This window comes from Pan troglodytes, chromosome 13 (genome assembly GCF_028858775.2).
Source record: "Pan troglodytes isolate AG18354 chromosome 13, NHGRI_mPanTro3-v2.0_pri, whole genome shotgun sequence".
Lineage (NCBI taxonomy): Eukaryota > Metazoa > Chordata > Mammalia > Primates > Hominidae > Pan > Pan troglodytes.
The window spans coordinates 97,935,923-97,950,868 of NC_072411.2; the positions used below are offsets into that span (position 1 = coordinate 97,935,923).

The 14,946-nt window shown below is 36.7% G+C and overlaps 1 protein-coding gene across 10 annotated transcripts in view; it reads right to left on the reverse strand.

Annotated features, from left to right (window-relative positions):
• Window positions 1-14,946, reverse strand: part of DNAH7 (dynein axonemal heavy chain 7) — a 393,327-nt gene that overhangs the window by 195,584 nt on the left and 182,797 nt on the right. For all 10 annotated transcript variants that reach the window (XM_054679168.2, XM_054679169.2, XM_054679172.2 and 7 more), the window contains one exon: window positions 1,273-1,466. In XM_054679168.2, coding sequence (XP_054535143.1) covers window positions 1,273-1,466 — 194 coding nt within the window. The remainder of the gene's footprint in view (window positions 1-1,272; window positions 1,467-14,946) is intronic.

Below are 14,946 nucleotides of genomic sequence, written 5' to 3' on the forward strand. Positions count from 1 at the left end.
TTGGCACACTACCAATAAACCGTTGCATTCATCTTTCAAATGGGCAAAAAGAAGCAAAGTATAAAAACTCAGATAGAAATCTGAGCCTAAATTTACCTTTTGTTTAGATTACATATCCCCTACTTTGAAGGCACAAGTTACAAAATTAACAAATTTGTTTAACAACTATCTATTCACTGTTTACTTTATATCAGATGCTCTTCTAAAGATTGGGGAATCAGCAGTGGGAAAAAAACAGTAAAAAAATCTCTACCATGGTGGAGCTTATATTCTGCTAGAGGAAGACATGCCATTAACAAATAAGTAAATTATAGAGTATGCCAGATGATAACAACTATGCAGAAGGAAAATGAGGCAAGGAAAATAAGTCCAGGAAAGAGGGCAAGTTGAGCATGGAGGGAGCTGCCTCTTTAAATATGGTGGTCAGGGAGGGCCTCCCTGAATGACAGATGTTTAACCAGATTTCCGCAAAGACTTACAGGAGGTAAAGGAAGAAGTATGATGAACATTTGGGTAAGGAGCATCCCAGGCAAGAGAGCAGTACACTGAGAAAGGAGGCTGCCCCTTTTACCAGGGAATTGCAAAAAGGCTGGTGGACTGCATGCAGAGTGAGCAAGAAGACTAGTAGGAGAATAGGAAGGATAACAGGGGAAGGATAATCTGTGTGGGGCATTGCAAACCATCATGAGGGCAGTGGCTTTTATTCTGAATGTGCTGTGAAAGAGCTGTGTTCTGAAAAATCTGTAAGATGTGATAAGTTAAGAAATCTGGCCAGGCACGGTGGCTCACACCTGTAATCCCAGCACTCTGGGAGGCCGAGGCGGGTGGATCACTTGAGATCAGGAGTTCAAGACCAGCCTAGCCAACATGGTGAAACCCTGTCCCTACTAAAAATACCAAAATTAGCTGGGCATGGTGGTGCACGCCTGTAATCCCAGCTACTCGGGAAGCTGAGGCAGAAGAATCACTTGAACCTGGGAGGCGGAGGTTGCAGTGAGCCAAGGTCGCGCCATTGCACTCCAGCCTGGGAAACAAGAGTGAAACTCCATCTCAAAAACAAACAAACAAAAAAAGAAAACGATTCCACGGTTCATTCAGTGATACTAGTTACATTTTTAATAATTATCCAAAGTTGATTATATAATACTTGGAACATTCTTGTAGAAAAATTATTATATAAACATGATTATATATATTTATGTTCTACTTTGTTCTAAAAATTAAGTTTAAGCAGATAAATTTAGTCATGTATTCTACATGTAAATTACTTACCTAGTGGGATCTTTAGTCTCAGATAGTATCTCAAGAAGTTCATCATTGGACAAAAAAAAGAATCTGGGGAAAAAGAGGCGTTTCTTTTCCAAATATTCATTAAGTCCTTTAAGAATGAGCTCCAAAAGTTCATTAGATTTTTTCAGCCTTTCCAGCATTCTGTCAATGGTTACAACTGTCAGAACATGTTTATCCTAAAAATAAAAATAAAAAACACTCAATTCAAAAATATTAGATACTAACTCTATTTATATTCATATTATATTTGAGATTATATGTTTGTAATCAAACAAAGGTTATGTAAATTTTAAGGGGAGTATTTGTTTTTTAAAAGTAGTCTTGCATATTCTAGGTCTACTTGGCCTCTCTGATTCTGTAAAAGTCACATTGATTTAATCCTCAGCCCTGTTCATAACGATTCTCATTCTAAGTTGAGAAGTGTAAGAAACAGAAAATGAGAGAGAGAGAACACTGCCTGAACTCACAAGAAGGACAGTGGAAACAAACTGGTATGAGATATTTTCTTTTGTATTTTATTCTTTGAGGAAAAGAATTCTAAACAATAAGTCATCATTATAATTATTATTTTGAGTTTTATTGTTATGAATAATAATAACATAACAGAATCCCTGTTTTATAACTACAGAGAAAAAAGTAAGGGTTGAGGAAATGAGGAAGAAAGTTTTCTAAGAAGATCTTACATTGTAAACAATGACCCTTCAAACTACTTTATAACACTTCTTGCTGAAGGACTCAAGTTCAAGGTGTGCTCTTCCTGCACTCTCTAGAGACAGACTGTTCCACCTTTAAGGCATAGTGAACATTCTCACTTGAAAGTGTCACTGTGAGCTATTTGCTTTAAAGTGATTCAAACACAATCAAATATTTTTAAAAGAGTTTTCTTTTATCCTGTGTATTCAAAATAAGAATTATAACCAAAAGCTGATCTTAAAGAACTCATTTTTTAAAAAAGTAAAGAGTTTATTGATTTCTCAAAATATCTATACGGTAACCACCAAGTTTATGAAAATCTTTAGAAATACATATAAAAATACAGCCTAGATATAGTTGAAATAGAATTCTTTTTACTTTTTTTTCTTTAACACATGGTTGATGTCATCTGGGTCTATTCTTGGTCTTATAATTCCAAAGTCAGTGTTCACCACTGACATCATTGACAATGTAAGGAAAGTTCTTTACTTAATAAGCTTGAAGGTGTTGAAAAAACAAAAAAGGTGCTAACACAACAGAGATTTCAATCGCCAAGTAGCACACCTCATGAAAATACACCAGACATTTATTAATGTAACAGGGCATTTTAGAAAATTTATATGAAATTAAATCAAGAGAACATTGTTAAAAACTAAATACTAAATTTCAAGATTAACTAATTAGATATGTTTGGTATTTAGCCATGACTGAGAGATAACCAAAAATGTTACCAGTAAATTTTTTCCTATAGGAATTTTATTCAATTGCAGGAGTCTCTAAAGTATGTTTTTGTGAACATACTTTGAATGTGTCTGAAAAGGAAAGATACAATTTTTGCTTTTTTTGGATTACAACAATGCAATTTGGAAACGGCAATTTAATCAAAGAAAATAATTATTACTTGTTTCCTCAATAAAACATGAATATATAAATCATATAATATAATTAGATCAACTTATCTTTAAAGGTGTATAATTTTTAAAAGGAATTTTATTATGCCTCTTGTTTTATGTTTCAAATAGACATTCACACACACACACACACACACACACAAACACACACAGCATAACAGACTCAGGCCATCATGTCCGCCCAAATCCAAATATCAAAATAATGTTCTTAGAGTGCCACCTTCTGGAAAAGTATGCCTGTATTTGTTTAGGGAAAAAAGCTGAAGTGTGGCTAATAAATGTAAAAAACTCCTTTCACACATGAACAGTATTTGTTATTCTCAACCAAAAAAATTATTGCAATGTTTCCATTCTTAATCTAAGATTTGAAAGCTAAAAACTCAGTTATTTAAACAAGTATATTCCATTTGCTAAATAGTATAATTGCCAAAATAACAAACAAACAACAACAAACCATGGAAAGAGCATTCAGGTAAACTTTTTTTATTATTGAATTTCCAGGGTCAAACCTATTTAACCAGATTAGCTTAATAACTCTGAACCAAATATGTTACTTTTAAATGAACACAAGCAATAATCTATGTATCTTTGTATATGGATGTAAGATTTTAAAATAAAAGTAATCATCTTATGACTGGCAACTCAACTACCTTTACTCTCTCCCAGTGAGAAGACAAACATAATAAAGACTGTATCAGATAAAGAAAGCAGCCCAAGTTGAACAGACTTGGTGTCTGTCCACACTCTATTCCCCACTACCTGTGCGACCTTAGATTATTTGCTTAATCTGAGTCCCTTTTTTATTATCTTGAAAATGGGGATAAAAGCCCTCTCTCAAAATCGGTATGAGGACTAAATTAGATAATGTATTTGAAGTGACTAATATGGTGTCTAAAACACACAGATACTTGAAGCGACCCTTTTACTCCCCCTTTCCTTCTCCTCACCCCAAAATTGTCTGTTAGAAAGAGTGCAGGTGGGGAAGGATTGACTCTGGGGAAAGGGGAAAATGAACCATTTACATCACTCCATGTTTTATGGAGTTAAAATGAACATTTTATAATCTTCCATCCTTCAAGAAAGGTATTTATCATAGTAAAATAACACTGACTTTAAATTCCTCTAAGAATCGCCATCAAATCCTGGTACAGAGTCACCATTCCATGTTGAGTGCTTCAGCAAATGCAGGTTAAACTGCACCTGGGCTCATACAGGGAAACTCAAGGAATGTACAAGCCTCCATGTCACAGAAGGCTGGTACTTCATAGCTATGTCCTCAGAACATAGCAATAAGATGTTGTAACAGGAAGCTACTAGAAATTTGAATCTTAGTATGACTTCTTTGACACGTTAATTACTTTCTGTCTCCTGTAGGGGAAGAATTGAATTATTAATTGTCATTTTTTTGGTTAAAAGAACACTGACTGACAATTTTTAAGTGTCTTCTTTTACTTCACAACCACCCACCAATCTCATCAGCTCTAGTGATGATCTACTAGGTTTACATTTCTAAACCAAATGAATGTGATATCAGGGGCCCGAAACTTTGAGTATATAGAGAGCTTTCTCATTTCTGCTACTAGGAAGTTTCATAGAAAATACAGTTTTGTCACTGCTCAAGGAAATAAGAGAGAACACAAACAAATGGAAAAAAATTCCATGCTCATGGATAGGAAGAATCAATATCATGAAACTGGCCATACTGCCCAAAGTAATTTATAGATTCAATGCTATTCTCCTCAAGCTACCACTGACTTTCTTTGCAGAATTAGAAGAAACTACTTTAAATTTCACATGAAACCAGAAAAGAGCCCTTATAGCCAAAACAATCCTAAGCAAAAAGAACAAAGCAGGAGGCATCGTGCTACCTGACTTCAAACTATACTACAAGGCTACAGTAACCAAAACAGCATGGTACTGGTACCAAAACAGATATATAGACCAATGGAACAGAACAGAGACCTCAGAAATAACACCACACCTCTACAACCATCTGATCTTTGACAAACCTGATAAAAACAAGAAATTGGGAAAAAAAATCCCTATTTAACAAATGGTGCTGAGAAAACTGGCTAGCCATATGCAGAAAACAGAAACTGGACCCCTTCCTTACACCTTACACAAAAATTAACTCAAGATTGGTTAAAGACTTAATTGTAAAACTTAAAACCATAAAAACCCTAGAAAAAGAAAACCTAGGCAATACCATTCAGGATACAGGCATGGGCAAAGAATTCATGGCTAAAACACCAAAAGCAATGGCAACAAAAGCCAAAATTGACAAATGGGATATAATTAAACTAAAGAGCTTCTGCACAGCAAAATAGACTATCATCAGAGTGAACAAGCAACCTACAGAATGGGATAACATTTTTGCAATCTATCCATCTGACAAAGGGCTAATATCCAGAATCTACAAGGAACTTAAGCCAATTAAAAAAAAAAAAAACAACCCCATCAAAAAGTGGGTGAAGGATATGAACACACACTTCTCAAAAGAAGACATTTATGTGGCCAACAAACCTATGAAAAAAAGCTTATCATCACTTGTTATTAGAGAAATGCAAATCAAAACCACAATGAGATACCAACTCATGCCAGTTAGAATGCCAATCATTAAAAAGTCAGGAAACAACAGATGCTGGAGAGGATGTGGAGAAACAGGAACGCTTTTACACTGTTGGTGGGAGTGTAAATTAGTTCAACCATTGTGGAAGACAGTGTGGCGATTCCTCAAAGATCTAGGACCAGAAATACCCTTTGACCCAGCAATCCCATTACTAGGTATATACCCAAAGGATTATAAATCATTCTACCATAAAGCCACAAGCACACATATGTTTATTGCGGCACTATTCACAATAGCAAAGACTTGGAACCAACCCAAATGCCCATCAATGATAGACTGGATAAAGAAAATGTGGCACATATACACCATGGAATACTATGCAGCCATTAAAAAAATGAGTTCGTGTCCTTTGCAGGGACATAGATAAAGCTGGAAGCCATCATTCTCAGCAAATTAACACAGGAACAGAAAACCAAACACCGCATGTTCTCACTCATAAATGGGAGTTGAACATGGACACAGGGAGGGAAATATCACACACTGGGGCCTGTCGGGGGTTGGGGGGCAAGAGGAGGGAGAGCATTAGGACAAACACCTAATGCATGCAGGGCTTAAAACCTAGAACCTAGATGACAAAAAAAAAAAAAAAAACCTAGATGACAGGTTGATAGGTGCAGCAAACCACCATGACACATGTATACAAAGGTAACAAACCTGCACGTTCTGCACATGTATCCCCAAACTTAAAGTAAAATAAAAAATAATAAAAAATAAAAAAAGAGATAATGCAGTTTTGTATACTTAATGGAATTAAGCTCAAGCCTGCTTGGTAAATTTCTGGGAGCATAAATTTCCTAATGCAAAATCCCTGGACAATAGAAAATTGATAAGATCCTCATTAAACCTTTTGCACTTCAAGAAAGGAAATGTAGGTTGACAGAGTAGAACTTAAAACCTCTTACAATTTTAAGATTCCTTGACTTCATCAGGAGCAGAAACTCTTTCATTTAGATTCAATGTATTTCTAGGATTAATCTAAATCTCAGGGCCCATTTGCCTAAAATTGAATTTTCAGAAGTTTTCCAGGATAAACTCAGAATTCTTAGAATTAACAATAATTCAAGCATCAATCTCAATTATTGATTTACTCATTTAACAAACATTTACCAAGGGCTAATACACGTTAGTGACCTTTCTCAGTGCTTGGGTGACAACAGTGGACAAAACAAAGATCCCAGCCTCCATGGGGGAGACAGACAATAAATAACAAACATCATATTGATAAATTATATAGTAAGGTAGATGATAGATGCTACAAAACAGAAAGAAGTGACAAGAAGTGCCAAAAAAGTCAAAGGTGGGTTAATTTCAAATAGGATGTTCGATGTGAGCCTCTTTATAAAGGTAATATTTGAGAAAATACATCAAGGAAGCAAAGCATTAGCACCGCAGATATTTAGAGGTAGCACATTCCAGGAAGAGGGTCCAACCAGTGCAAACACCCTCGGATATAGTGTGTTTGTTATTTGAGAAGAAGGAAGGGTGGGGAGGAAGGAAAAGAAGGAGAAGGAGACGAGGAAGAAAGAAGAAGATGAAGAGGAGGAAGAGGAAGAAGGAAGAAGATGAAAAGGAGGAAGAGGAAAAAGGAAGAAGAGGAAGAGGAGGAGGGAGGAAGAAGAGGAGGTAGCCAGTGTGGCTGGAATAGAGTAAGTAAAGTGAAAAGTTATAAAGACAGAGAGGTAAAAGCATAGAATGAGCAGATCAAGAACTTCCCATTTAATGAAATCATTAATATGTCCCTCATATAGAAGTATTTCTCCCCTGGACACTGAGATTACTTAATCTAGTTAGGATAATCTCTACTAGATTTCATCTAGAAAAGCCAAAAGTTGAGAAGCAAAATTGTTGTTAGCAGATTACATGGTTAATTGGTGAGACGTGTCACTTCTATTTTTACTCTTTAATTCCCAGATCCATGTACTCTACCTATGAGAGAAACCATATGCCTGGAGTGGACAGAGAACATATACCATGTACACTCTAGACCTGCATCCCGAACTCCTATCACCTTCCAACAGTGATATGGTTTGTTGTCCCCACCCAGATCTCACCTTGAATTGTAATAACCCCTGTGTGTCATAGGAGGGACCTGGTGGGAGGTAATTGAATCATCGGGGTGGGTTTTTCCTGTGCTGTTCTCATGATAGTGAATAAGTCTCATGAGATCTGATGGTTTTATAAAGGGGAGTTCCCCTGCACATGCTCTCTTGCTTGCCACCATGTAAGATGTGACTTTGCTTCTCATTTACTTTCCACCATGATTGTGAGGCCTCCCCAGCCATGTGGAACTGTAAGTCAATTAAACCTCTTTCCTTTGTAAATTACCTGGTCTCAGGCATGTCTTTATTAGCAGCATGAGAACAGACGAACATACACAGATAGAGCAAATTAATCTTCAATATAAGCCAATTCACTTTGTTTAAGGTCAATATTCATAGTAGGACCTTTACTATTACCGGTGTCAGTCAACTGTCTTATTTCCCTTATAAGGTGAGTTCCTTAGCATATGCAATGTTGTGTGTAAACTGTGATAATGAGTAAGTCATTCAGTAAGTCAATGAATGACAGTATTGGCAGAAACTTGCTGTGGGAAAACAAAAATTCATTTGGTGCAGACACAACATTGCTGGCTTCCATACTGAAAGAGGGCCAATGTAATATTCAATTCCCTCTAAATGACTGCTGTATCAGAAGCATTATGTTAATTTCTGCTGTTGGCAGCTTGAGCACCCAGCAGTGTTGGTGAGGGGTAGTCTCCGATAGTAATTCCTTCCATAATTCCCACCACTGCCATCATGACTTCTTCATTTATAGCTACATTAGCCATGTATCCCAGTTTGATGAAGATAGTTCTGGTTTATGCTTGCTTTCTCAGATTATTAATTGCTTTAACTCTCAAATGTTCTCCAATTTGGACAATATATTAAATGATTATTCTATTTCATAGCTCACTGTGCACATAGTGGCATATGCCGGTTGACATGTACAGACTAGGTCAACTGGTCAACCATATAATTAAGTTCCTCCTTTTGCAGTTGCACCTGTTACTAAGCAATCACATGGAACACAAATATGCTCGCTTTTAGGTATATTCTCTGATTCCTTACATACCTCTTCCCCAGTCTTCCTTGTTCCCAATCCTTCAGACTTGTTTCTAAGTCCTTGATTATGCAGCATAACTGTTTGCTACTGACCATCATCAACGTAAATTCATACTTCTGACCAAGCACTCTTTCCAAGGAAAGTTAAAAAACCAATATAATTATTGAAGTTATGCCCATGAGAAGAATTTCTTTCCTACCGTTCTTTAAGTCCACCCCTAAATGGGGTTATAATTTCCACTTCTGGATGGTGCAAGCATATGCGGCACAAACATCTGCAAGCAAGTCTCTAATTTCTTTAAATCCAATCAAGGATTTTCTACCATTTCAATCAAATTGAGACAGGCCATTACAGAAGCCAGGTTTGGTCAATAAAACAAGTAAACAGAACCACTCACAGCTCCTTGACTAGCATCTTGAAACAGGATCTCTGGTAAGTGCACCCATATCAACACATTTGACCACATCTAACTTATGTTCTTTCCTCCCTACACAAGCACCATTACAATATATTGCCACTTACATTTATCTACACCTCTGCCAAGGATTCTGGCAAGTGAGGCTAAACAGAGTTTGAGGGTCAGGGTACCCAGAGTCAATTACATCCAAGTGTCTCCATTTTCAGTTTTCACCATCCCCATGCTTTGCAATAAGTAAACTATCTTTCACATAACAGATCTAGAAAGGCCATGAATTAAATTACGTTGAAATTTGGTGACCTATTGAATCAGATTCTATAACTCACTTTTGGCTACATCAAATTTGTAGCTATGAGAAATAAAAGGATCTTTTAGGAAATCACAAAAGTTTCTTAGTTTTCTGACCACATCTTGAGCAGAGAATTTAAAACTGCAAATTATACCATGTCTTTAATTTCTCCAGTGCTTTTTAAAGAATTCAGCCCATCTCACCTCTCTTGTACTTCAAATTCTTATCATATTGACCTACTCAAGCAGCCTCATGGTCCACCAAACACTTCCCTGTAAAATAAATTGTTCATTCTGGAAGTCTAAGAACATAATTGACTGAGTGATTTTTACACTGCATACCAGATACTCCTAGTGTCCTATTTTCAAGCAATAACTAGATCTTCACTACTCTAAAACCCAAGTGGGTCATAAACAATCCTAGATCTCATACTTGAGGTTCTGGTATAGTTTATTCAAGTTCAGTGCAGAACCCTTCTACATATTAAGCAAAAAGGAATTTAACACAGGGAATAAAGTGATTACAAAATCACTGGAAAGCCTAGGGGAGCATACTTCCAGGACAGACTACTAAAACACAAGAACTGACTTTTCAGGATTTACTACTTCTGCCCCAATCAGGACTAAAGGATAACACCATTGGAAATACTGAGTTCAACAACCCATCATGGTGGCTCTGACGCTAGAGTTCAGTGGGTGGGATCAGGAGGCCACCATTCATTGCCTCATAATACCTATAAAACTGGTAACCAGATAAGTCCTGTTGGAAAAAAAAGTCATGTGTTCATGATCTTCCTTGACAGCAGAAATAGCTAAAATGACAGAAAGCTGGTCACTTTCACTTTTTCCATCCAAATCCCAAATGAGTGTATCTAACTGACAAGATCTAATTCACTTCCAGAAAGTCAGATGTAGAGAGCCTGGCAGATGATCTTTTCTGCTTTTCAGCTCACTTGATAGAGGTGAAATGCTTGTTGCCAAATTATATTTACTACAGTAAAGAAAACAAGGAAAATAAAGAATGAGTACTAAGTTTTTGGCCTGAGCAACAGAAAGAATAGTGTTTATATTTATTGAGATGGGGTTAGACTAGAAAAGGAAAATGTTTGGGAAGAAATTTAAGAGTGTTTTTGTCTGCTTTGCATGAAATACAAAAGACTTGGATGAGTCAAAAACCAAGTTTGGGGGTGAAATGCAGCATGGAGAGAGGGATTATCCACTTACTTCATCTCCATCTGGTGGGTAATTAACTAGTTCCCATTCCCTGAATCTCAGGAAGGGGGGCCCAAGAGAGTCCCTAATAAATTTTCTAAGTGGCTGAAAGGAGAGGAAGCTGACATCTTTCCTAGCTGGAGGTCTGGTCAGTCACCAGGTGTGCTGAACTGCTCCAATGCTACTAGAACAGGAAAAAAACTCTGGGAGAAGATGGTGTGGTGGAATGGCCAGTGAAGAAGGGGCAAGAACTATATGCTCAAGGATACAAACAAAGTGGGTAGAGAAGATGAATTGTGCCCTTCTGCAGACCCCACTTTTGGGCTATGGCAGGCAGATGAAAAATTTTTTCCCATAACCTAATCTTAAAAGTAAGCAGGCATATGAAATTAAAGGCTGAAGATTTGTGAAATACTGCTACAGTATGGGGTAAAGAGACATACACAACAAAAACGTGGCAAAATACAACATCAGAAGGTCAGTTTGAAGATGTAGCCAAATCTCCCAGACAATGAACAAACCTAGGGGAGACACTCAAGATGAAGTCCCTCAGCAGCCAGACCGGTGTTGGATCTTCACCTGTCTACCCCGGATTAATCTGTGCTCATTACATACCCACAACTCTCCAAAACGCTAGACCAGTTGCAAAGACCAACAGAAAAGGCATAGGGCCTTCACATCACTGACAGGAGGTTAATTACCTTATGACCACTGACAAAAAAGAACAGCCCATTTTGCAGGATCAGGTATATCAGAAAATGTTCTTTTACTCTCACTCTCTCTTTCTTCCTCTCCCTTTCTCTCTCCCTCTTACTTTCTCTCTCCCCATCCCTCCCTTCCTCCTTCTCTTCACCTGGTCCTTGTCCCAACCCCAGATGAGAAGCACAGGAGGAGAGAAGTAGAGTGGGAGAGTAGTCTCCATATCTCCCCACCCCTGGAACTTCAGGTTTACTTGCACTGTGGGGAAGAGGAGAGCTCAGAGTAGAAAAGAAGACTGAGGATTTGAAACAGGTACAAAACTCTCTTAATAAGCAAAAGTGACTGAAAAATTCTGGAATTAGATTGAAAGATCAATAAGGGAGCCTCTCTGAGTGAGAAAGGTCACTGGTGGAGTATAGTTGGTAGCATGAATTATAAGATTATTTCATGTTTACACCTCAAGGAAACCAAGACATCTCAATAAAGCCAATTATATATATATTTATATAATTATAATTATATATTTATATATAATTATAATATTTTATATTTATATTTTATAATTATAAATTATATATATTTATATATAATTATATTTATATATCTACAACATTATAATTATATATTATTATATATATTATATATTATATATATAATATATATAATAATTATAAATATAATTATATATTATATAATTATTAAATATATTATATATTATATAATTATTAAATATATTATATATTATATAATTATTAAATATATTATATATTATATAATTATTAAATATATTATATATTATATAATTATTAAATATATATTTATATATTAAATATATAAATATATATTATATAATTATTATAATATATATTCATTCATTCATATAAAATACTATATATAAAAATATATATAATTATAATATATAATTATATATTATAATAATTATATATTTTTTTATATATAGTATTTTTAGTAGAGACGGGGTTTCACCATGTTGGCCAGGCTGGTCTCGAACTCCTGACTTCAGGTAATCCACCACCTTGGCCTCCCAGAGTGCTGGATCACAGGCGTGAGCCACATGTCTTATTTTTTTAAATTATTATTATACTTTAAGTTCTGGGATACACGTGCAGAACGTGCAGGTTTGTTACATAGGTATACACGTGCCATGGTGGTTTGCTGACCCTATCAACTAGTCATCTACATTAGGTATTTCTCCTAATGCTATCCCTCCCCTACCCCTTCACCCCACAACAGGCCCCAGTGTGTGACGTTCCCCTCCCTGTGTCCATGTGTGCTCATTGTTCTACTCCCCTTTATGAGTGAGAACATGTGGTGTTTGGTTTTCTGTTCCTGTGTTAGTCTGCTGAAAATGATGGTTTCCAGCTTCATTCATGTCCCTGTAAAGGACATGAACTCATCCTTTTTTATGGCTGCATATTATTCCATGGTGTATATGTGCCACATTTTCTTTATCCAGTCTATCATTGATGGACATTTGGGTTGGTTCCAAGTCGTTGCTATTGTGAATAGTGCTTCAATAAACATACGTGTGCATATGTCTTTATAGCAGAATGATTTATAATCCTTTGGGTATATACCCAGTAATGGGATTGCTGGGTCAAATGGTATTTCTGGTCCTAGATCCTTGAGGAATCACCACACTGTCTTCCACAATGGTTGAACTAATTTACGCTCCCACCAACAGTGTAAAAACGTTCCTATTCCTCCACAGCCCCTCCAGCATCTGTTGTTTCCTGACTTTTTAGTGATCGCCATTCTAACTGGCATGAGATGGTATCTCATTGTGGTTTTGATTTGCATTTCTCTAATGACCAGTGATAATGAGCTTTTTTTCATAGGTTTGTTGGCCACATAAATGTCTTCTTTTGAGAAGTGTCTGTTCACATGCCTTGCTCACTTTCTGATGGGGTTGTTTTTTTCTTGCAAATTGGCTTAAGTTCTTTGTAGATTCTGGATATTAGCCCTTTGTCAGATGGATAGATTGCAAAAATTTTCTCCCATTCTGTAGACTGCCTGTTCACTCTGATGATAGTTTATTTTGCTGTGCAGAAGCTCTTAATTATATCCCATTTGTCAAGTTTGGCTTTTGTTGCCATTGCTTTTGGTGTTTTAGTCATGAAGGCTTTGCCCATGCCTGTATCCTGAATGGTATTGCCTAGGTTTTCTTCTAGGGTTTTTATGGTTTTAAGTCTTACGTTTAAGAAGTTTAAGGTTACGTTCGAGACTGGTCTTATGTTAAGTCTTTAATCCATCTTGAGTTAAATTTTGTATAAGGTGTAAGGAAGGGGTCCAGTTTCTGTTTTCTGCATATGGCTAGCCAGTTTTCCCAACACCATTTATTAAATAGGGAACGCCTTCCTCATTGATTGTTTTTGTCAGGTTTGTCAAAGATCAGATGGTTGTAGATGTGTGGTGTGATTTCTGAGGTCTCTGTTCTGTTCCATTGGTCTATATCTCTGTTTTGGTACCAGTACCATGCTGTTTTGGTTACTGTAGCCTTGTAGTATAGTTTGAAGTCAGGTAGCGTGATGCCTCTTGCTTTGTTCTTTTTGCTTAGGATTGTCTTGGCTATAAGGGCTCTTTTTTGGTTCCATATGAAATTTAAAGTGGTTTTTTTCTAATTCTGTGAAGAAAGTCAATAGCAGCTTGATGAAGATAGCACTGAATCTATTAATTACTTTGGGCAGTATGGCCATTTTCACAATACTGATTCTTCCTATCCATGAGCATGGAATCTTTTTCCATTTGTTTGTATCTTCTCTTACTTCCTTGAGCAGTGGTTTGTAGTTCTTCTTGAAGAGGTCCTTCACATCCCTTGTAAGTTGTATTCCTAGGTATTTTATTCTTTTTGTAGGAATTGTGAATGGGAGTTCGGTCATGATTTGGCTGTTTGTCTATTATTGGTATACAGGAATGCTTGTGATTTCTGCACATTGATTTTTGTATCCTGAGACTTTTCTGAAGTTGCTTATCAGCTTAAGGAGATTTTGGGCTGAGACGATGGAGTTTTCTAAATATGCAATCATGTCATCTGCAAACAGAGACAATCTGACTTCCTCTCTTCCTATTTGAATACCATTTATTTATTTATTTATTTATTTATTTATTTATTTATTGAGATGGAGTCTCACTCCATCGTCCTGGCTGGAGTGCAGTGGCACAACCTCAGTTCACTGCAACCTCTGCCTCCCGGGTTCAAGCAATTCTCCTGTCTTCGCTTCCTGAGTAGCTGGGACTACAGTCACACACCACTACACCTGGCTAATTTTTGTATTTTCAGTAGAGACGGAGTTTCACCTTGTTGGTCAGGCTGGTTTCGAACTCCTGACCACAGGTGATCCACCCGCTTCAGCCTCCCAAAGTGCTGGGATTACAGGCATGAGCTACAGCGCCTGGCTTACCCTTTATTTCTTTATCCTGCCTGATTGCCCTGGCCAGAACTTCCAATACTATGTTGAATAGCAGTGGTGAGAGAGGGCATCTTTGTCTTGTGCCGGTTTTTCAGAGGGAATGCTTCCAGCTTTTGCCCATTCAGTATGATATTGGCTGTGGGTTTGTCATAAATACATTATTATTTTGAGATACGTTCCATAAATACCTAGTTTATTGAGAGTCTTTAGCATAATGTGATGTTGAATTTTATCAAAGGTCTTTTCTGCATCTATTGAGATAATCATGTGGTT